This window comes from Citrus sinensis, chromosome 3 (genome assembly GCF_022201045.2).
Source record: "Citrus sinensis cultivar Valencia sweet orange chromosome 3, DVS_A1.0, whole genome shotgun sequence".
In the NCBI taxonomy this organism is placed as follows: domain Eukaryota; kingdom Viridiplantae; phylum Streptophyta; class Magnoliopsida; order Sapindales; family Rutaceae; genus Citrus; species Citrus sinensis.
In genome coordinates, this window is record NC_068558.1 from 28,866,539 (window position 1) to 28,890,724 (window position 24,186).

Sequence of the window (24,186 nt, forward strand, 5' to 3'; positions counted from 1 at the left end):
TAAAAGAAAATAAAATAGCAGGAAAGTAAACTCTCATTTCTTAATAGCAAAAAACTTAAAAGTCTCCGTGAAGTTATCAAAATGGCTACGCGTATGTATAAGAAATAAAATAGACTGCAAAACAAACAAAAGTAATCATCAACAATGGAAATATCCATTCTGATTATAATATTTGTTCACTTTTTGTAGAAGTCACTTTTTTTTTTCCTCCCTCCGTTAGGAAGTGAACTTTTGTTGGGCTTTGACGGGGTTCCTATGTTTTGAGCACATAAGCCGTAAAAAGGATCTTTGTTATGAGGGACTCAAGCCCTATTTAATATTGTGATGGGCGGTTGTTGTTCAAAACATATAGCATTTAAGTATTTAATAAAATAAGTTGTTGTGATTTAGAAATTAAGTTGAATTTGTCCCGCTTATATGATAAAAATTTATAATATTTTTATTATTTTTTTAAAAAAATTTATTTCAAAATCAAATTTACCAGACACTGTCATTTATTCATGTGCTCCTTCATTCTGAAAATTGCTGACTAGTTGTTGGTTGCAATAAGCAATTGACAATAAAATACCAGGAGTTGGGTTTGGATACAAGATTTAGTTATTTAACACTATTCATATATAAATAAATGCAAACTTAAGAGAAGGGGCTAAAATATGCTTTCTAGCTCTGAATCATGAAAAATTAAAAAAAATAAAAATAAAGAATTGTTACCTGTCCTTCAGTTCCCAACCAGAAATTGGCCACCTCTTTCAAAGCATCTCTCCAATTTTGCACTTTTTCTATATTCTCTCTAAATGCTTCTTCATGCTCATGATGCAAGTAATTGATTCTGCAGCCTTATATTTAAGTTCCTGAAAATTAATTTGGAATTAAATGTTATAAGTAAATGGTTCTTAAATAATCATAATCAGCAAAGTTGCAATTACAAGAGAACAAAATCTCCTCTTAAACTGATTAACTGAATTATGAGAAACGTCACACTTATTACATAAGCAAACGCTTAAATACAGGAGACAAGTTAATATAAAATGTAAGAAATTAACTTACAGAAGATTAGATGTTGCTAAGCAAGAAGAAGCGGCCACCTAAGATGTGATTAGCTGTTATTCAACCTAACTTTTCCATTTATTGAAGTATTGGTGAAACAAGGGATAGAAAATCAGAGCCTGAGTTTACTTACATAGATCAGTTCTGATATTCATCGTTGCTGCCCTTATCAACATTCTTGCTCCATGAGTCTGAACCATTATGTTGATCAATACTGATAGGAATGCACATTGATGAACTAACACAGTTTGCATGTTACAAAGGAAATTAAGAATTTTGTAAAGCGCAGAACCATTCTGTTTTTGCCCTGGCTCGTAAAAGCTACTGGCATCAGGTGGGAATCATCTCTTTTGTTTGTTCAGGACATCAGGTGGGATGCACGGTTCCTTTCCTTCTTGAGCATTTTATCGAACAACTTCTGGGCATGGGAATCATACCATAATTGAAAGCAAAAACAGTAATCAGAAAACAACGAACACAGATTTTCGAGGCTAAGCCAGATGGCCTAGTTCCTGGTGCAGAACAGGGCAATGGATTTTATTAATCATCAGGAATTCAAGAACAAGGTAAAAATTATGATGATCTGATTTACATGCTGACAGATCACAGCCTCTAAGGCTATTTATATAGCCTTGAAGACCTTCTGCGACCTCCCCCACTTGCCAACTTTGTTTCCCGCCAAAACTAACGGCTGTAACAACCAATCATTTGACCAGCCTTGGCGCACGTGACCGAGGCGTGACAAGTTAAGTTTACCTTTCAACATATGTCACGTGCAAGACAAGTGCTCCACTTGATGCTCGTAACCGACATTACATGGATGTCATACATTGACGTTGAAGGAGTAACCGATATCTCGTTCACGTTTAAGATGACATGACAGTAAACAACACAATCAGAAACCGACAAGATCTTTCGCTCTAGAAGCTTAAATTTCAGATCAATATTTCACATACTGTTTGCAAAAGGAATTAAGAGTGCTCTTGGAGAGTCCCTAATGATAGAGTTGGTTCCTTATATAGTGGTCAGTTTGGACGAAAATAACTTTATATTTTCCTCCATTTTATGTACACGAGGTCTCTGGATGCGTTAATCTCATATTTTTTATACAAGTGGAAAAATAGATAATGGAAGAAGGCCACTTGTTGGCTGAACCATTAAAAGTTCAAAATCTGTGTACGTTCATCTTCTTATCTTGACCTGTTTTCTTAATTCTTGGTTTGCAATTAGGGTCTCTGTGTCTTTTTCAGTTCTTATGAGTCCCATTTTTTTCTGCTGATATCCTTTTTTCACGATTCTATTCTTTCCATTTGCATTTTCTCTGTTGCCTTTTCCCCCTGTACATTCTGTTTCATGCATGTACTAAAAAAAGCAGAAAGTCAAAATGATGGCATACTGCGAAAGATACAGCCAGCGTCCAAGTTCAAATTGAGTTTAGAGTTTAGAGTCAGAAGCAACCGAACTTCAATAAGGAAGAACCAATAAAATAAACAATTAATTGTGTTTAACTTGGTTTATGTGGCACTGAGTTGTAGGGAAGCATTGAAGTTGATTATTAAACAGAGAGCAATCTTGTTGCATATGGCCAACACTTGTGAACTCATTCCTGTTTCTAAATCGATCCTTTAAAAATTTGTTACACGGTAGAGCAAAGGCAAAGAAGAATGACCAAATAGAGCTTGTCTGAGGATCATCTGAATGTTCAAAATTAACTTTGTAACATAGACTTTGGCAAAGAGCATAAACAAATTCAGCAACATAACTGTTACATATGGCAATTGGCCAGTAATAAAATTATGTATACTCTAAAGGGCAATCACATGTTGGCACACACACCAATTCAAAAGAAATATAAATCGATTAAGGTAGTTTATCCACAAAAATGCCAAATGGCGGAGCAATTGTCTGACAGTACATACTGAAGCAAGCACATCAGCTTCATGAAATAGCCCTCTTTGGTTTTGTACTCAAATACTTGGACAATAATAGACCAGAGGCAAACACAATAGGCCAAAAAGATACTTTAATCGGAGAATCAGCATTTTTGCGGGCAAAACCATAAGTAACTGCAACAAAAATGCACTGACAGAGAGCACATACCATACCAACAGTATCCTTGAAGTTACCAAAAGGCCTGTTACGCGGATAATTAAACCAAGGTAATGTATTTATCCATCTCCACACAACTTTTTTTTTCTGACAAGTGTAAACGAGTTCTATTATGCATATAAGAAGAACTGCAAACGACATTAACATACTCAAAAGCGCATATTGAGGTTTTCGCCCAGAAGAAATTTGGTCAAAAACAGCTGACGGAAGCTCCATGACAAAGTTGATGATTACGAAGATCCACTCTGAATCAACCTACATAGCAAGGCCATATAAACTGATTATTAGGTAAGCAACTTGTTTGGGGGAAAATTTGGGGCATTGATTTGCACCAATAGACAAGTGACACGTGGTAGTATAGAATAAAAGAGAAGTAAAGTTAATATTGTTAAGTGAAGGGAGTATAGCTCAAGACAAGCTAAGGGTACTCTATGAGAGAGAGGACAACTCCAATAAATTTGTCCAATTCAAGAGGTAAAAGTGAAGTTAAAAATAGTATGTTGGGCCCTCACATGTGTGGGCTGCATGTCGTCAGAAAAAGAATCAATATCTTTGTCTTTTAGGCTAAAAACAAGGGACCAACAGAAGTATAGCAATGAAAAGAGGAAACTTAAGCTAGCACCCCTCAACTATCCCCTCAAAAGTAATAGGACCACCAACATCACCATGGGGCAAAGAGCAAAGACTACAGGAGGGCTAGAGCAAATTACTTGCACCAAGCTTATTTAAGCCACCATCATTTGAACATAAGAAAAGGCCGAAAATAGCCCCACCTGTGGAGGGCAGGCCAATGAGAATTTATCAACTTTTTAGAATTACCAAGATGCCCTCAGGCACATTTCTATATAAACTCGACATGTTTAATTTTGAAGAGAGAGATATCTCCCCTTTTGCTCTCTCTAGCTCTTTAGAGACTTTTGGGATTACTTTAGCTTCTTTACCCACTATTTTTAGGGGTTTCTTCTATTGTCAAAGAACTCCATGGAAAATTTTGAATCTTGACCGCCTCACCTGTCAGAAGGACTTTTCCCTCATTCTTCTCTTAGAGATTTTTCTATTCTCCACAAAACCAATATTTTATGTTATCATTCACTATAAACAATCATTAACAAGGTTTTGTCCATATTATAAAAAGAATTATGCAATACTTTATTTATATAGCGAACTAGAGATGAGATAATCCTGTAGATATAAGCCGAAGGACTGAACCATGTAAATTTTTTTTTTCTTTATGTTTGTACTCCTCTTCTATTTATTATGGCGATTTGATGTTCAAGTTTTATTTCATATATGAGCTCACCTAAGTTATCCAATGAGCTCTACTGAGCTTCTTAAATAAGCTCTCCAAAGCTATCCTAGATTTATATCTTGAACCCTCTTGAACTCCTCATATCAACTCTCTAAATTAACTCCAATAAGATCTCCATATTATTGCTCTCTTATAAAATTGACTATCTTTCAAATTACCTCATATCACATTAGCTACACCACTTGTCCCGAACATCAAAAAAATACAAATAAACCCTTATTAACCCAATCTCCCCTTAAATATATATTTATTTATGGGAAAATATCCATCGTCCACCCGTTTTTTACACCTTTTTAAAAAATACACAATTCCTTCATTTTTTTGCTGGAATCCACCTAAAGTTACATTTTGTTTCACTTTTCCACTTCCGTTTAGAATCCGTTAAGAAAACTAACGGAAACTTTAAAAAATGACCATTTTACCCCCAAAACGAAATTTACAATTTCTCCCTAAAAATGCCAAAAATAATAAGATTTAATGATGAATATCATTATTGGTACGTTAATGAAGTACAAAAAAATCTTAACTACTAGAGATTATAACTCAATAAATAATAAAACTCTACTTATCTTAAATTCAATTGATGGTTTGCGAGATTGGGCTATTTTTAATACTACTGTTATAATTTATCATTATAATTACAGACATATTTTAAAAAAAAAACCTACATTTGATGGTTGTGGAATTAATTTCTTTATTGACCGATGGGGAAAATAATTAGATTTAATCTGATTATTTTTGGCAATTTTTAAGGTGAAATTGTAATTTTCGTTTTGGGGTAAAATGGTCATTTTTTTAAGTTTCTGTTAGTTTTCTTAACGGATTCCAAACGGAAGTGGAAAAGTGAAACAAAATGTAACTTTAGGTGGATTCCAGCTAAAAAATGAAGGAATTGTGTATTTTTGAAAAAGGTGTAAAAAACGGGTAGACGGTGGATATTTTTCCTTTATTTATTTGAATCGGATTTGAAATGGATCTGGTGAGAACAGCTACTAAATTGTTCAAGTCGGATCCTAGCAAAAATATGTGAAAATATAACTAAATATCACTTTAGAAGAATACCTAATTCAAAACAAGATTTAAATGTAATTTTATTTTCATTTTCAATTCTATGATAGACCTTAAAAGAATGTTTAGAAAAAAATTAACATCTATAATGCACAAAAGGAGAATTTATGTAGATTTATCTTACGATGAGATATTTGGAAACTTCCTCGAATTTGATCATAAGCAAATTTCAAGATTTCCTAGAGGGATCCAGCTACGGTTGCTAGGTAGCTGGATCCTTTCTAGGGATTATGAATGAATGCTAATTGAAGACTCGTCAAGTTTCACAGAAGTCTAGATACTGAATAGAAATTTTACAAAATTATGTCAGTATTTTACATTAGGACCGTTTATTTTTAAAAGTTATGATCTCCTATAAAGTCCTCACCTTTGGGCCCTTATTTACCGAATGATTTTGTATCATAGCTTCCTTAATTTATAGTTTTTGCATTATGGCCCTCAGCGAACTAAAATACTAGTTCCATCGCGATCAAACTTGAACAACAAGCTAAAATTCGTGCCTGTGACAGATAGTTCCTAGGAGAAACTGAATTCCATCTCTTTTAAGTTAACAAGATTCTATCAATAAAAATAAAATAAGACAAAACTTACTTGGAGATCCTTAAGAATCTGCGGTTCTGTATGAATTTTACTTGATATGACATTGACAATTTCCTCGATAAACTCTGACTCATTGCTGCAGATTGAAAACAACAAGAAAAGATCGATGTTGTCAAATTAAAGTTAGTATGAACGTAGTAACAAATCAATTCCATATTGTGAATAAAATCCAAACCATGCAATATTCATTTCATCAAATTGAAGTCATATAATTAAGTAATATATTATTATTACGTCAGTCAAAAACAATTGGAATGAGAAACTCAACCCCAACCCAATAAAAACTAGATTGGACCGGGTCGCATTGTGATTTGAAGGTTCAAAATTTATAAATTATTTCTTTATAAAACAGGATGAACTAGTTTAAAGACAATTTAAATCAGTTTTTTATAAGCTCATATATTACACACTTAATTAATTAGATTAGTTAAATATGTACTGTTATTGATATCATTAGTATTGCCATTATTGCCATTATTATAATTAGTATTTAGCAATCTAGGTCAAGAGTCAATTCGTAGAAGAAAATTATATTAAAATAAATAGTAAATGACACAAAACAGAGCAGCTTGCAAGCAAGGAAGGGGATAGATTAATACAGTAAATAAATTTGGATTAAAATTATAATCACAAACTTAAGGGTGCGTTTGGGATTGAGGTGCTGTAGCTTTTAAGCTAAAGCTGCTGTGAAAAAAAAAATTATAATTATGAAACAAAAGTTAATAATATATAGTAAACGTAAATTTTAAATAATAATTTTGATAAAATTATTAAAGATATAGTAGATTTTGTATTTTACAAGTGAAAAATCATATCAACATAACTTTAAAAGCTACAGTAGCAAGTGTTTACCAAACATTTTAGTATTGTGGCTTTTAAGCTAAAGCTGTTGTGAAAAAAAAAACTGTAATTATGAAACAAAAATTAATAATATATAGTAAATGTAAATTTTAAATAATAATTTTGATAAAATTATTAAAGATATAATGGATTTTGTATTTTACAAGTGAAAATTTATATCAACATAGCTTAAAAGCTATAGTAGCAAGTGTTTACTAAACACTTTAGTGCTGTACCTTTTAAGCTACAATTGCCCGACCTCAATCTCAAATGCACCCTAAATCATTATATTGAGATGCCTAAGCTTGGGCAATAATCTAAGAATAAACTTTTATTTTATTTTTTTGTCAAAACTGATAGCACAAAGCATCACAACATAAAAACAATTAGTCATCAAAAGTTCAAAATACAATAATTCAACATATCAATGTCCATATCTTTTCGTTTGCAGATGTTAATTCATTTACAAATTTTAGATTATTCTCCTTGTGATTTGATTATCTTCAAATAATTCCCTTTTGAGCACCTCAATTATTACCCCATTTTTGTTCAAACGACAAGGAAAAATGGGGTGAGTTGATGAAATTTTTTTGAATTCTTAACAAAATGAGAGGTAAATTGAGGATTTAAAAAATGAAAGGGTAATTTAAAGATAGAAATTGTTTAATTGAAATCGGAGTTGAATGAATACCAAAATATGTTTTGTGGTGACTAATCTTGCAAAACAAACAAAATTAATATTTGAGAAAAAGAATGATTACCTGCCCCTCAATTCCCAGCCTGATATATTGGCCACCACCTTTAAAGCTTGTCTCCAATTTTGCACTTTTTTTATATTATCCTTGAAAAATTCTTCGTGTTTAGCAAAAGCTTCTCCAAAAGTTGTTGTCTGTTTCCTTACAATAGTTGGTTCCACATCATTGAAAGTTGGAAAATTTTGATTTTTTCTATTTTTGCATTCAACAATCTTAAGAAGTTCATCCAAACACTAAGTAAAAGAAGCGTAGTTTTTTGAGAGAACAATAATCGAAATTCTTAATTCTTCAATTGCTTTAAGAAATTATGGTGAAATGGATCCTCCTTTCTCACGTTCTTTGTCATCCCTGAATATATAAATTCCTTTATTATTCAAAGCAGTATAGAGATGACCTGTGAACCTTTGACGGACGTCTTCTCCTCCAAAGCTTAAAAAGACATAATATTTCCCATGAGAGACATTTTAGAAGCTCGTGGAAGCCATTATATTAATTTGTTCCTGAAAATTTAGAATAAATCAAGTGAAATTCAGTGAACGTACAATACTATGCAAACAATAAGATTCATTCAAAATTATGGGCAGCACAAAAATGAAAATATTATAAATTATGTATAAATTCTGCTTTTTTTTAACCACCTAAACAGTAACTCTTATGAATAGTGATTGTAAGCAGTGTTGTATGAACAGTATTATATAAACAGTAATCGTAAACAATAATTTTAGGATTAATTAATTAAAAAAATTAATATATCTATCGTTTTAATTTGCTTACACTTATTAAAATAGATATAAATTATTTACACGTGATGAATCCCAAAATGTAATACAAATATTTTCTAGATGCTAATTTGGGAGTGTGCACACCGATCTCTACTTAAGGAAATCTTGATTAGAGCCTCTAAAAGAAGGCAAAGAGTTTGTGCAAAATTAATATTCAAAGATTTCTTTCAATTTTTTCATTTTTTTTTTACATCAAGATGTGCAAATTAATTCTGAAAATAAAAGAGAGAGATGTATAAGATACAGCTTTTGAGTGTATTGCAGGAAGCCACTTAAATGAACTCCAATGCAGTATTATTATTCTTATTATTATTAGCACGACTCCAATGCAATATTTGATTCAAAGAATTTATTCATGCAAATATCTTTTGGGGAAAAAAATATATTGAGCAATAGGAGTTGTGTGGTTGTACTAATGTATGATTTTCCAAAAGCAAGTCTTGGTCAGAAAGTGACTTTCTTAATAATCAATAAATTTGTCACTGTTTACTCACATAATGAAGTAAAGTTAGCATTGAACTTCCTGGAAGCTTCAAGAATCTAAACGAAAATTATCTCGCTTTTCAATTGAATACGCGTCGTCCCCATTATGCCCATTAGCCGTGTTGAAGCCATTGGATTCCATATTTCCATTAAAATGGAGTGGAATCCAACGGTTGATATTAGTAATTAATTAAAAATAGTTAAAATTACCAGCAGTCTATCGGAATGGTAAACATAGTAACCTTTATTAGTAAAATTTTAACGGAGTCCAGATAGGTAGGGTTGGACAAACTCAATCCAACCCAATCTAATCAAATTAGATTTAGATGGATTGATTAGATTATAATGGGCTAACTGACTCAAATTTTTTTTTTTCAATTTGATTAATGATTGAGTTAGGCTGGATTCATTATCATAAACTCGAATAATTCAACCAAACCCAAAAACAACAAAAATCATTAAAAAAATTAACGTTCGGCTATTAACTATTCAATCTTAAACCCAATTTTGAACCATAAAAGAGATCTTGTTCAGTCTCTCTCATTTAAACATGATATTAATTGAATTCTCTAGACTAAAATTCAAAAGTCAAATCAAACTTTAACTAAAACTAAGTTGATAGATATTCAAACATTAAGTTATATTATTTTATTGACAGATATTGGATATAATAGATAACATTTAATGATATGATAAAGAATTAATATGTTTTTTTTACTATTTGAATTTGATTTTAAGTACCAAATAGCTTTTTTTTTTTTTAACTTTGATGTTTGAACTTTTTTCATTTTTAATTTTAATCAATTCGATTGACCCAGTCCAATGATTTAAGGATAAGATTGAGTTGTGTTAAACATATTTATTTGGTTGGGGAACTAATCAATAGTGGGTTGGGTTGGGTTGGATGCCCACTTAAAGAGATTTAGCCTAAAATTATATGTGTTTTTAAAATTCGACTCTAATTCTCCTGCTGTTAATTTTGTTAATTTATATTGGATATTAATTTGTGTAATTACTATTTTACCTTATAAAATTTATCTTGTTATTGTAATCATAATTAATAATTTATATTTAAGTACTACTTCTATTTTCTAAATATAAATTTCCGTGTAATATGTATATTCGAAAATAGTACACTATTTTGTTCTTCAAAAAAATTATATTAATTTTTCGTTATCATTAAATTAAAAAATAATAATAAATTTATAATTTCTTCCACCAATATCAATAATTAAATAAGATTTTAATTATTATATCAACAAAATATTGTTCAACTTATGTTTAATAAATTCCTATTAATTTTCACAATTATTCATAATTGTTTGTGGGATTTACTTTTATCGTGTTTAGAACAAAAGAAAAATTAAATTTCTTTATCATAGAAATATGCAAAATCCATACACTAAAAAAAAAAAACGTATGCTAAACTGTAATTACAATTTAGAAGCTTCCGGTAAGAATTGATTCAACTTATAAAATCTGCGTTGTTTATAATTAATATATATACACCCTGATCAACAAATATGGTAAAACATTATTCATCGAGATCTAAATAAAAAAATCTACAAACCTAAAGATTCATCGAGACTTACGAGATTCAAGGAGATAAAATTATTAATGATTAGTGTTAAAAAAGAGAAGATAGAGAGAGAGAGAGAAAAATAATGTAATATAATTACTACGGTAAATTAATAATCTTCTTCTTAACTAAACAAATTAATTAAAAGCCTCTCATTTACTTCCAAAATATAATTAAAAAAGTTCGTCAAATGCTGATTGGAGAGTGTGTTTGCCGACCTTTACTCAAGCAAATCTTAATTAGAGCCTCAAAGAGAAGCAAATTAAAGAGTTGATACAATACAAATTAGATTAACATTCAAAGCTTTCTTTCAATGTTAATTATTTCCTTTTCTAAACATCCAGGATATGCCAAATTAATTCTGAGGATAAAAGAGAAATGTATAAAATAAAACTTACAGCTTTGAGTGTGTTGAACGAAGCCACCAAATTGATCTGATCAACTCCAATGAAGTGTTTTGATTCAAAGGAAAGAATTTAATCAGGCAAATATGTTTCTTTTGGGAAAAAAATAAAAAATGCAATTTCCAGCTCCCCAAATTTATTTGTATGCATTCAGAAAGTGGGGGGCAAAAAACGCAAAAAAGGGCGAAAGGAATCCAAAGGTTATACTTTTTGACTACTTCATGTGATTACATTTAAACGGGGTGTATTTCGCATGCCGCGTTAAAAGATTGTATTTGAGAGTATTAATTGCACAGGTTGCCTGTTGAATTTCAATGAAGTATTACTTCAAAGAAGCTAAGTTAATCAGTGAAACATATTTGTCAATATTACAATTAAATGTCTTCGGCAGTCGGAAAATTTAAATTAGATTGATCATTGGCTTTAATTGAAAGAAGCTAAGTTAATGTCTTCAAAGAAGCTAAGCTAAGCTAAGTTAATTCTCTTTAATTGAAATTACATGTCTTCGGCGCTCGGAAAATTTCTCTTGTGCATGGATCTTTCAAGCGGAAGCGGAGGATTGTTATTTAATTTGGAAAATTAAAGCGATCACACGGTTCCCATCTCCTCAGTTGCGTTGCATATTCCAAAAGCAAGTCTTAGTCAAAAGGTGTTACCCTTTAGTCTTTATCCCCACACGATGAAATTAATTTGAAAGACAGTGAAGCAATTAGCTAGTTACACGTATCATCGACCTGTAAGTGGAGCACTCGTCTCCTTTCTTACCTACAATTATTTTGTTAATAACTTAAAATTACACATTGCTCCTTTTGTCGGTTACAGGAAATGGAGACCGTGCCTATCACTATCATTGAAAATAAACAGCCTACAAAACTGCCGTTCGTTCGAGCACCTTCCAGTAAATCGATTTTGAAGAACCTTAGAATGAAGCTGCTATTACTGGATTAGCAATATATGCTTTACTGCGAACAAAAAGTAAACATTTCACAAAGTATCACACTTCAAATAACTTGTTTCTAGTAATTTTAAAATATAAATACAAAAACAATCCAAATATTTCTAGTAATTTTATATGATAAGTGATTTTTATCTTTCTAAACCTTGACAGCAACCCCAAATGATCTTTTCCTATAAGTAAGAAGCAAAGTTTGAAACTACATGAAATATGTATAAAATGAAAAGTTAGATTCAATTTTATTGATATTTCATATATGTCTAGTAATATAAGAATGTCTTTTTATTTTGTTTTGACTTTATCCACATCAAGGAAAAAATAATTTTGTTTAATGTACTGTAAAAAAATATTGTGGCAGAAAATGAAGAAAAAATGTATATAAATATCCTAGCATGAATGTAAAATTTATAGTTAAACCAATTTAATAAAATTTATTCCAAGTTTTTTCAATACAAATTTTTTATTTTCAAGTGATGAGTAATTTTTTTCCTTAAATAAATTAAACAAATAAACTATTTTTTAAAAAATGAAAGTTTATTGTTCATTTATAAGTTTTATGTTATTTTTAAAAGTATTTGTTTTGTTTGCAATTTTAAAAACTTTAATTCACCACTCTTTTATTATTTTACTTGTTTTATCTTTTATTTACTAATTTTATGTGTAATTCACAAAATTTATGTTTATCATAACATAGATGCCATAACTTTAATCACGACATCGTAGAATTTTGTGTTTATCATAAAATTACCTAAGAATTTTTATGCGGTAGGATTGCGATAATAGATATCTCTTAGACCCTTCGTCTTTCATAATAGAAAAATTTATGTTTATCATAACAGCAAGCAAAGAATTTTAGAGAGATTTAGAATTTTAAGAAATTTCAAACCATTGATGGTACTTGGAAGACTCTCAAGATATTGCCAATCTTTCAAATTCAACACAACAAGGCCAATTAGAAGTTCAACTGACAATGGCAATTCTCAAATAGCAGTTCCATCTAAAATGAGCATAGTTAGAGATTTCATACTTCCCGAAAACTTGTCTACCTTCAAGCAACTAGAGAGCGTTAGAGTTCTTAAACATTTTAATCTACTTATAGTAATTGGAAGACTCGAGAGATATTTGCAACCGTTTAAATTTTACAAAAAAGGCCTGAGAGATATTCAATTGACATTGGCAATCCTCTTATAGCGGTTCCCAACAACCGAAGTGCCAACAGATGTTCCATACATCCCATGATCTCTGGAAACAATATGAATTTCAAAAGGCAAGAGAGATTCAAAGTGACAGGAAATTTTAGAGCACTTAAGAAATTTGAAAACTTGCTTGCTGATCAAGAAGTAATTGACAAGCAATTGAGTGGGGCCTTAGTAAAGGATGACGAGGAAGCATTTTTATTGATAAAAAGAGACATCGATTCAGACAACATAGCGATGGAATAATGTAGTAAGCATATTAGATCAAATAAATTAGAATTTATTAGGAATTACAATATTTGGGTATTTAGTATTTTATTAGAATTTATCTTATTTTTTAAACTTATTCGATCATGTTTGGAATTCTAATCTAATTAGGATTTTAGATTATTTCTCTTATTTAAGAAGGATTAAGATTAAGTTGGCTACTTAGTATATATATAGGCTTTTTACTGATAGTTCATTATAACATACATAAGTTTCTCATCAATAATATTTAATATTTATTAATTGAGATATTTTCTCCTTCGTGAGAGCTTTCTTTCTTGAATTTTCAAGAATGTACGTTAGAACGAAATCTAGTATCACTTCTGCAATGTGTTAAGTGCTATCACAGCCTTTCTTTGTACTAGGTAAAGCTTTCCTGACCATCAACCATTCCCCATACACAAATCCTCCCTCCATTATCCATTACTTTCATAAAAAAAAAAATAAGAAGAAAAAGTCAGAAAAATAGCAAAACCCGAAGCCACCTTACGTCCACCGTCTGCGGCTGCTGCCTTTGTCATTCTTCACCTTTTTCATGCTTTAATAAAATTTAACATAATTCTCGCTATTTTGTATATTATTAAGGACCATTGTATGCTTAATCATGAAGTGTATATTATTTTTAACACCAATTTAGCACAACCTATACCATGAAATTATGGATTATGTTACAATGAATACTTTTACATGGTAGGAATATAAATTTAAGTTTTACAAGCCTATTTTCATTTAATTTTCCAATATCACTTTGTTGATTTCATAAAGTTGAAATTAACATAAATTCTTAATTAGCAATAGTTTATGAATCATGAAAGATTCTTTTGTTGATATTCATTGATTGTGGTTACAAAATTTTATGTCACTAAGAGGCTGATTGCTTTTATGATTGTAATTAATATAATACGTAAATATTACCTCCAATAATATTCATGGGAATGAATGAGAAAAATATTATCTATTTATTTTATATTCTCGTTATAAAAGCATGGTTTGGGATATTTTAACTTAAATTTTGACACAAAAAATGAGCCATTAATCTCTCATAATCTAATGGTTGATATTAAAAGTCAATGTAAAATTTTACGATGTTAAATCATCCACCATAGTAACTTAATTGCATGAAATCAATAGTTTCGATTTTGTATTAAAAATTTAAAATAAATTAACTTAAAAGGAAAATGATACCTTTTGGCTATAATACCCTATACATAGGTAGTAACAAAATAAAATTAACGTTAAAATATTTTTAATAAATACAATAATACTTTAAATAGTTTATTTTGTCTGATAGACTAATAATATTAGAATATTTGTAATATGTATAAAATCATTTTTAAATTGTAAATTATAATATTATTTTAATAATATCTTTTTATCTATTATATAATTTTTAAATAAATATTTGGGTTAAATAGATTTTACAACTAATAAAAAATATCTCATGTATTGATAATATTAAAATTATTTTATATAAATTTAAAATAATTGAATCTTTATATATTTATTTTAATATTATGTTTATATCCATTATAAAATCTAGTTTAATATAATATAATACTGTAAAATATTAAAATATTTTTTGAAGATTAAAATTATTTTAATATACATATATTTATTTTATTTTTTCCTTTCGGAAGCGAAAGCAAGTCCATGCCGACAACTTGGGAGGAGAGGCGAAAGGCAAACTGGAACATTTTTTTTTATGTGATAATTTCTTCTTTCTATTATATGATTTCTTTTCAAAGAATTTGTTATTTTGTTGCTTGTTTAACGGTAATTCGTCAATTTTTTTTCAATCACCCTAACATTAAATAAATACTTTTAGGTTGAAAAAACAGAGTATCAATGACTCTTAGGTCTCAAAAGTGATAAGCTATCCGCATATTTTAATATTTAACACACAACATTAACTAATTGGTCATTGTGGTCCCGAGCCCCTTCAAGTATACCAAACAACTCGCGCTCACCGCATCTATGTACGGCATCTTTTCCAGAAAAAACGGAGAAATAAAACAAAGCAGAGTATTCACCTCATGAGAAATCAAATCTCAAAATCCAAAGCTTCGATTTGACGGGGCAAAGAATGCAATTTTGATTCATGGAAGGCACATTCTGATTCTGTCCAACTTTTTGTCCGAAGCCAGGCATTTTCTTGTAATTTAACAGGGAAATAAGTAGCAAGAACAGATCCAATAAACAAATACAAAGAAAGTAAATGAAATGCGATCTGCAAAGAAAATAAAATTGAAATTGAGATGCGCTCTTACACTGTTACACGTAGACTCAGAGAAAATAATATGCACTAGGCTGTGCCCTTCATTCGAGTTGTCTAAATCCTTTAGGTTGTGGTTCCTCATCATCATTACAGCAGCCACTTCCACTAGCTTCAGCCGCCCCAACATATCCTTCAAGACTTCGCTTTAGAAAGCTTCGCTCAGACGACGTCGTTGATCCTGCATCATCCCTGCAGCAACTTCCACTGCCTTCTGCCCTGTCTAAGTCATCATTAAGGCTACGCGTAAAGGATGTTGATCCAGAACAATCGTGACCGAATTCGTTCAATCTCCAAACCGGACCAATTGTTTGGTTGAACTTATCCCCTTCATGCACATAGATTGGATGCAAACCACATCTCTTCAGCTCCAATCCCGACGGCGAAGAAAATTCCACTTTACGTTCGCTATTCTGGTAGTATAGGAAAAGATGGTCTGACATAGCCTGACCGAATTGCTTTCTCAAATAAATGCTACACATACCCGGGGAGGTAGGCTTTCTATCTATGGACAGCTCATGTACGGGATATGGAAGCCCTTGTGTATAATAAGGAAGTGAATATTTACGGACATGAAAAACACAGCACATGGCATATCCCACAAGCTTCCTATTCTTATACGTCTTTGGAGGCGTGCTTATTGTTATTGAAGAACCCTCATTGTTCTGATACTCGAACCACTCTGGGATTTCACTTCCAGGAACAACAATGCTAAATTCTCTCCAAGGGCTCTGAAACCCACCAAAAAATATATACATATATATATATATTAGAAAGCCATACCAATGCATAATTTTTAGGCATGATTTTAGCAACAGGTGAGAGACAGTGTAAGAAACTGACATTACATGTTTAATGTACTTGTCCGACAGTGACATATTCTGCAACCCCACGGGAAAAAAAAGTGAGTAAATAAATAAATAAAAAGACATAACATGTATTGCATCAGTTTTAGGCATAATGTAGCACAGGTGAGAGTGAGAGACTGACCTCAGAATTTTTAATGTACTCTTTCAGCAGTGAAAGCGCCAAATCATAGTTGCCAGCCAATTTCAAGCAATCCACACAAGGAAGGTGTAAGTACGGGAGTTGATGCTCGTTTAAATTTAATACATCTGATAATGTCTCCAACGAAACACAACCGTTTAACGAAATCCAATGTATACTGGCTGGAAGTCGAGGCAGATTTTGAAGCATTTTGCATTCCTTTAAATCAATACTCGAAAGTTTAGAAAGATGGTAAATGCTTGCCGGCAGCGTAAAAAAATTGTTTCCACTCAGATGTAACTCTTCTAATGAGCATAAGTCGCCAATACTACTTGGGATTGCTCCTTCCCCTAGATCACAGTCACTGATATCCAATTTCGTTAAACTACACAAACCTGACAGAGAAGGCGACAAACTCAAAGCCGCCGGATCTGAACTCCATCGCATCAAATTGATAGGGAAGTGCAGAAACCATGATGCAGATGATGGTGATCCTTTGCACCCATGAAAAGATAGTTCTTTAAGATTCTTCATAAGAAAAATTGACGATTGAGGTTGCCTTATAGCTGTACCACTTATATCAAGGATTTCCAAACTTTCTACTTGCCCAATCGTCTCAGGCACATTTTCGAGTTTGAAGCAGCCTGAGAGATTCAAAGTTTTGAGGGATTTCAAACCATTTATACTGCTAGGAAGTCTCACGAGACTTTTGCAGTCATTCAAATTTAACAATTCAAGTCTGGTCAAAAATTCTATTTTTGATGGTACTTCTGCAATAGAAGTTCCATCTAAAAAGAGCTCCGTCAAATCTCCCATACTTCTCATTACAATGTCTGGAAATTTCTTTAATTTCGAGCAACCAGATAGAACCAGCGTTTTAAGAGATTCCATAAAAATCTTGCCTGGAAGAGTTGTAAGACTTGTACAACCTTTCAAATTCAACAAGATCAGCTTATTGTGACGTAGCAAAGACTGGTGAATTTCACGCAACCTTGTACATCCTTCAAGATCCAACACCTCTAAGTTTGGGACCTTTGTGAAGTCTGGTGTCTTAATCAGATTCTCCGAATGGCTGAGTTTCAAGACTCTCAACATGTTTAAAAGCTGTTGAAAACAAAAAAGGAGCTAAAATGATATTTCTTAATTCATATACTACTATAATAATAAATTGTTATCAACAATTATTCACAGAAAAATATAAATTAGTGACCAAAAAAAAAAATTGATCTTACTTTGATTCCGTTCCATAATTCTTCAATGCGGCCGTAACACATTTTAAAATCAACAGTTTTATCCAATTGCAAATTTGATGGCAAAGATTTCAAAGGATATCCATGCCAATCAAGTAACCGCAACTCGTTAGAGAGGTATTCAAGGCCTTCAGGAAGTTGCACATTACTGATTTTGAGCAATCTTAGGTTGGTCATAAGTGAAAAAGCTTTAGCACTTAAATGCACATCATTTCCACGAAAGAAATAATCATCAACCATTATTCCTTCAACTACTTCACTTCCCTGAAAATTATAAACAAAGTCATTCGTTAGAGATTTAACTAGCTAAAAGAAGTGAGCTGAGCTGGAAAATAAATACTTTTAGATCCCATTTAATAATTCACTTACCGTATTGTTTGTCAACACCTGGCGCACTTCTTCTTCCCTCCATATTCTGCTACGTTTCCCAGGTTCTTCGGGGGATTGTCTCGTAACAATCAGTTGTCCCAATTCCTGTAACAAATCATGCATATGCAGTATGTTGCGACCATCAACAGTTAATAGAGACTTTTCAATAAGAACTTCTATTCCAATGACTGGGGAAAAACCACATCCCTCTAGAATTTTTGTTACATAATCTCTATTCTTCCATTTAAAGAAACATGCAACATCGAGAAATATTTTCTTCTCTGAATCTTGTAGTCCTTCAAAACTTATTTGAAGTATACTCATAATCTTATTTGAAGGATCTTTTTTTAGTCTTTCTAAGGCACTTCTCCATAGATCTGCAGATCTACCAATTAGAAAGGATCCCAAAACTTTTAGAGCTAATGGAAGACCACCAGCATACTCCAGAACACGTTTAGACAGCTCCACATATTCTCCCATAGGCTGATGGCTTTTAAAAGCTTTCATACTAAAGAGTTGAAGAGCTTCATCGTTATTTAGTACATCAAGGTCAAGAATATGCTCTTCATCCACTTCATGTGCCACCAACAATTGTCTATCTCTCGTTGTTATTAGAATCCTGCTGCCTGGACCGAACCAATCACGCCTTCCAACTAACCTTTGTAATTGTTCAACATCAGCCACATCATCAATTATGAGAAGAACTTTTTTCCGTTGCAGCCTACTACCAATTATGTTAATACCATCGTAGACATTCTGTATGCTATAATCTGAAAGCTTGAGTAAATCAGAAAGGAGCTGCTTTTGTAAAGATATTTCACTGCCTTCTTTTTCAAATTTTTCTCTAACATCGGCAAGAAAACTACTCCCCTCAAACTCATGAGACATCAAGTCATAAACAACCCTTGCAAGAGTTGTCTTTCCTAGACCTCCCATACCCCATATCCCGATCATACGAACATCATTAGACCCCGTACCCATAAGAAACCTCAGTTTCTCCAAGCGTGATTCCATTCCTACTAGCTCCTTAAGAATCTCTGGTTCTGAACGAATTTTACTAGATATGACATTGACAATTTCCTCAATAAATTCTGACTCATTCCTGCAGATTGAAAACAACAAGAAAAGATTGGTGTTGTTAAATCAAAGTTAGTATGAACGTAGTAACAAATCAATTCCATATTATGAATAAAATCCAAACTATGCAATATTCATTTCATCAAATTGAAGTCATATAATTAAACAATATGTTATTATTACATCAGTCAACAACAATTGGAATGAGAAATTCAAACCCAACCCAATAAAAATTGGATTGGACTGGGTTGCATTGTGATTGGTAATTTCAAAATTTTATATATTATTAAAAGACAAGTTAAATCAATTAGATTAGTTAAATATGTAATGATATTGATATCATTCGTATTGCGATTATTGCCATTGTTATTATTAGTATTTTGCAATCTAGGTCAAAAGTCAATTCATAGAAGAAAATTATATTAAAAGAGAATATCTTCAAATCACTCCCTTTTGAACACCTCAATTACCCTATTTTTTTTCAAAAGAGAAGGAAAAATGGGGTGAGTTGATGAAATGTTTTTGTACTCTTAACAAAAATGGGAGGTAAATTGAAGTTTTCAAAAGTGAAGGTATAATTTAAAGATATTCAATTCACGGGAGGAACCCTTTTACTACACATCATACGATATACATATGTATTAAATAGAAGTTGTTTAATTGAAAACAGTGTTGAATGAATATTAAAATCTGTTTTGTAGTTACTAATCTTGCAAGACAAACAAAATTAATAGTTGAGAAAACGAATGATTACCTATCCTTCAATTCCCAGCCTGATATATTGGCCACCACCTTTAAAGCGTGTCTCCACTTTTGCACTTTTTCTATATTATCCCTGAAAAATTCTTCATGTTTAGCAAAAGCTTCTCCGAAACTTGCTGTTTTTTTTCTTACAACAGTTGGTTCCACTTCATAAAAAATTGGAAAAATTTGATCCTCTCTATTTTTGCATTCAACAATCTTAAGAAGTTCGTCCAAGCACCAAGTGGAAGAAGCGTAATTTTTTGAGAGAACAATAATTGAAACTCTCGATTCTTCAATTGCTTTAAGGAGATTTGGTGAAATGGATCCTCCTTTCTCAAGTTGTTTGTCATCCCTGAATACATAAATTCCTTTATTATTTAAAGCAGTATAGAGATGACCTATGAACCCTTTACGGGTGTCTTCTCCTCTAAAGCTTAAGAAGGCATCGTATTCCCCATGAGAGACATTTTGGAAGCTCGTGGAAGCCATTATATTAATTTGTTCCTAAAAATTTAGAATAAATCAAGTGAAATCCAGTGAGCGTAAAATACCATGCAAACAATAAGATTCATTCAAGATTATGGGCAGCACAAAAATGAAAATAATATAATATAATATAATTACTATGATCATTTCTTTTAGCATAAAATTATTGAACAACAAATTAATGATCTTCTTCTTAACTAAACAAACTAATTAACAGCCTCTCATTTACTTCCAAAATATAATTAAAAAGTTTTTCAGATTCTGATTGGAGAGTGTGTTTGCCGACCTTTACTCAAGCAAATCTTAATTAGAGCCTCAAAGAGAAGCAAATCAAAGAGTTGATACTATACAAATTAATTTAAACATTCAAAGCTTTCTTTCAATTTTATATATTTCCTGTTCTAAACGTCCAGAATGTGCAAATTAATTCTGAGGATAAAATAAAACTTACAGCTTTGAGTGTGTTGAAAGAAGCCACCTAATTGATCTGATCAACTCCGATGAAGTGTTTTGATTCAAAGGGGAAAAAAAAATGCAACTTCCAGCTCCCCCGGATTTATTTATATGTATTCCAAAAGCAAGTCTTGGTCTTCTCAGAAAGTGGGGGTGAAAAAAGCAAAGAAGCGAAAGGAATCTAATGGTTATACTCTTTGACTACTCCATTACGTCTTTGGGGCGAAAAAAAAAAATTAGAGAGGTGTGATTAGATTTAAACGGGGTGTATTTTGCATGCTGCGTTAAAAGCTTGTATTTGAGAGAAACATGTATAAGATAAAACTTAAAATAAATCTTAAAGCTTTGAGTGTATTAATTGCACAGGCAGCTACCTGTTGAATTTCATTGATAATCTGTGAAACATATTTGTGCATATTACTTATTAATGTCGCAATTAATTACGATATGATAGAATTTTACGTGCGCACCTATCTTATATTAATTAATTTATTTTATTTTTTTATTTTGTATGTATAAATTATAAATAATTATATTCATTATTTATTAATGTTGCAATTATTGTTTTGATTAAGAGGGGTTCTTAACAAAACTAAGAAATAACAAAACGGGGATAGACTACCCCATAATTGTATGTCGCAATTAATTTCTTTCAAGGGAAGGCAGAAGTTTTTTTGTTACACGGTTTCCAGCGCCTCAGTTGCGTTGCAATGTGTGTATTTCCAAAAGCAAGTCTTGGTCAAACAGCGACTTTCTTAACAATTCAAAAATCTTGTCTTTGTTTACTCTAATGATGAAGTTACCATCAACCTTCCTGGAAGCTTCAAGGAATCTAAATGAAAATTATCTGGCTTTTCAATCGATTACTCACACGATGGAGTTAGCATCGAGCTTCCTGGAAGCTTCAAGGAATCTAAGCGAAGAATATCTGGCTTTTCAATTGATTACGCATCCATGCCACTCTGCCCATCACCCATGTTGAAGCCATTGGATTCCATTAGAATGGAATGGAATCCAACGGTTGATATTAATAATTATTTAAAAATAGTTAAAACTACCGGCAATCTATAGTAATGGTAAACCTTTATTAGTTAAATTTCAGCTGGGTCCTTAAAAGATGTTGGATCATTTTGTTAATATTATAGTTTTTAAAATAATTACTGCTAACTGTACTGTAAAAATAGTCAAATATAAATATAACCAATTAAACGTTTGATACAATTTTCAAAAGTTCTGTGAGTTTTAAAAACAATCTATGTATTTGGTAAATCTTACTATTAAATTATAATAAGATTGTAAATGACAAGAATATAAATGATTAAATTGGACATAGTTTTGAATAAAATTTATTTTCATATTTATAATGTATGTATATAAAATATTTTTTATTGTGTGTATATATAATAATTGATAACTAAAGTAAATATTTATATTATTAGTTTTATTTTTTTATTTCATTATCTTTATATACTTGGTAATAATAATAATAATCTCTTTAAAATTAATGATTTTATTTCCTAGATAATAAAGATAATTTAATAAACACTATCAATAAATTTAAAAATCAATTTATGGTAATGAAAATAAATATGCAAAATAAATGGACATCCACAACACAGAGATGTTTTTACAAGAAAACCTTTGATCCTCACGATTTAGAATAAAAATCTCGACATGTTATTATGTCCACTTGTAGACAAAACAATTCACTATGAAAATAATGTGAGTTTACAATGGACCAAGAACACTTACAAAAGCTTCGCAACCGTAAACATCTCGAATCCAAATTCTATTGTGTCAACCCTCACAGACTAAAATACATTATCAAAAGTATGTTTGAACATTTTCCAAGTGGATTTAGGTGGGCAGCCTTACCAAGAATTAGGCCTTTGTGTTTGAGTCTCATGTAGCGTAGTCTCATAGACTTCATTTTGGTGCTTTGAGGAATCTCCTATTCTTCTTATTTGAGTTTCTTTGCCGTATTTGCAAGTGCATTTTATTCATTGCAAAGATGTCTTATTTTCTATTGCTAATGCTATTGGTAAGCCTCTACGGGTGGACCATGCTACTGTTGTTGTTAATCAACCCTCGATCACTAGAGTTCCGATTGAGTTGGATGTTTTGCGGCCGTTGTTGCCCAAACTTTGGACTAGTGAAGGTGATGGCATTTTCTGGCAGAATGTCATTTTTGAGCGTGTTCCTTTATACTATTCCTCGTGTAAGCATCTTGGGTACTCTATATTATAGTATATGTCAAGTCCAGCTATTTGAAGAGAACTTTAAAACCATATGCATCTCAAAAATTACCAAAAATAAACTTTATTATATACTAATTATTCTGTGCCATTTTCCTGAGCACTTTTGTATATTTTAGGAACGCATATACTTAAACAATTTGATCAAGCATGAAAGCATTTTCGATTCATGGAAGGTAACAACTTTGGAGATGATATTTTGGTTTTGGGGTAATTTAACATATATAAAATAAAAATTGCCAACTGAAATTGAAGATGCATGCTTACTGAAATATTCAGAGAATAGTAAGCAGGCTTCTCTCTTTATTTGAGTTAACTAAATGGATCCTTGAGGTTGTGGTTCCTCATCACCTCAACATATGCAGTAAGGCTTCGCCTTGACATTGTTGCTACAACCATCTTTGATGCAAAAAAAATTGAGGGGATCCATTCAGATTAAAAGTGGTAAAGCAATTCCATTGGATTGTAGTTTTGTCAAACTCCTCCATATAAACTGGATGGATATCATACCTCTCACCTCCGATCCTGGCCAAAACACACCCCTGAGAAGTTACAGAATTTATGATTACACACAACCCTAAATTTATATTATTGAATCATACTCAACAGCTTAGGAAATTGATCTTGTTGATTGATTGCTTCTGGGTGGGAAATCGTAGAGGTGACGCAGCAGATGTATCATCATCGTCTCTTTGTTCAACATTTCAGCTCGGAATTGGGATGGCATGGTTCCTACTTGGGCATTTTATCAAACATGTTGAGAGCAAGGGAATCATACAATTATTCCTCGAGAACATTTTATCAAATCTGTACAATTTAACTAAAATTATAATTTAAAATATGTGTAATTCAAGTGAACGCATACAATTTTTTAATTTATGTGTAGGAAAAAAAAGAGA

General features: G+C 31.5%; 3 protein-coding genes across 9 annotated transcripts in view; all 3 read right to left on the reverse strand.

The window, feature by feature from the left end:
- LOC112496827 (TMV resistance protein N-like) overlaps positions 1-21,417 on the reverse strand; it is a 136,806-nt gene extending 115,389 nt beyond the window's left edge. The window contains exons 1-4 of the mRNA XM_052437028.1: positions 21,031-21,417; positions 20,104-20,597; positions 18,273-19,374; positions 18,010-18,167 (exon numbers count right to left, since the gene is read on the reverse strand). Coding sequence (XP_052292988.1) covers positions 18,010-18,167; positions 18,273-19,374; positions 20,104-20,582 — 1,739 coding nt within the window. The 5' untranslated portion in view covers positions 20,583-20,597; positions 21,031-21,417. The remainder of the gene's footprint in view (positions 1-18,009; positions 18,168-18,272; positions 19,375-20,103; positions 20,598-21,030) is intronic.
- The window catches only part of LOC102614733 (TMV resistance protein N-like), a 109,445-nt gene that overhangs the window by 60,446 nt on the left and 24,813 nt on the right, over positions 1-24,186 (reverse strand). Inside the window, exon 1 of one of the 7 annotated variants that reach the window (XM_052437018.1) lies at positions 8,755-8,806. The exons of the other annotated variants lie outside the window; for them this stretch is intronic. The gene's annotated coding sequence lies outside the window, so the exon portion shown is untranslated. Of the gene's footprint in view, positions 1-8,754; positions 8,807-24,186 lie in introns of those variants that run through there. 7 annotated transcript variants of the gene reach the window in all.
- Positions 15,252-17,870, reverse strand: LOC102629663 (disease resistance-like protein DSC1). Its single transcript, XM_052437046.1, has 3 exons — positions 16,657-17,870; positions 16,515-16,547; positions 15,252-16,397 (listed from the first exon to the last, which is right to left on the reverse strand). Exons 1-3 carry the CDS (start codon positions 17,746-17,748, stop codon positions 15,711-15,713), a joined length of 1,812 nt encoding a protein of 603 aa, XP_052293006.1. The 5' UTR covers positions 17,749-17,870; the 3' UTR covers positions 15,252-15,710.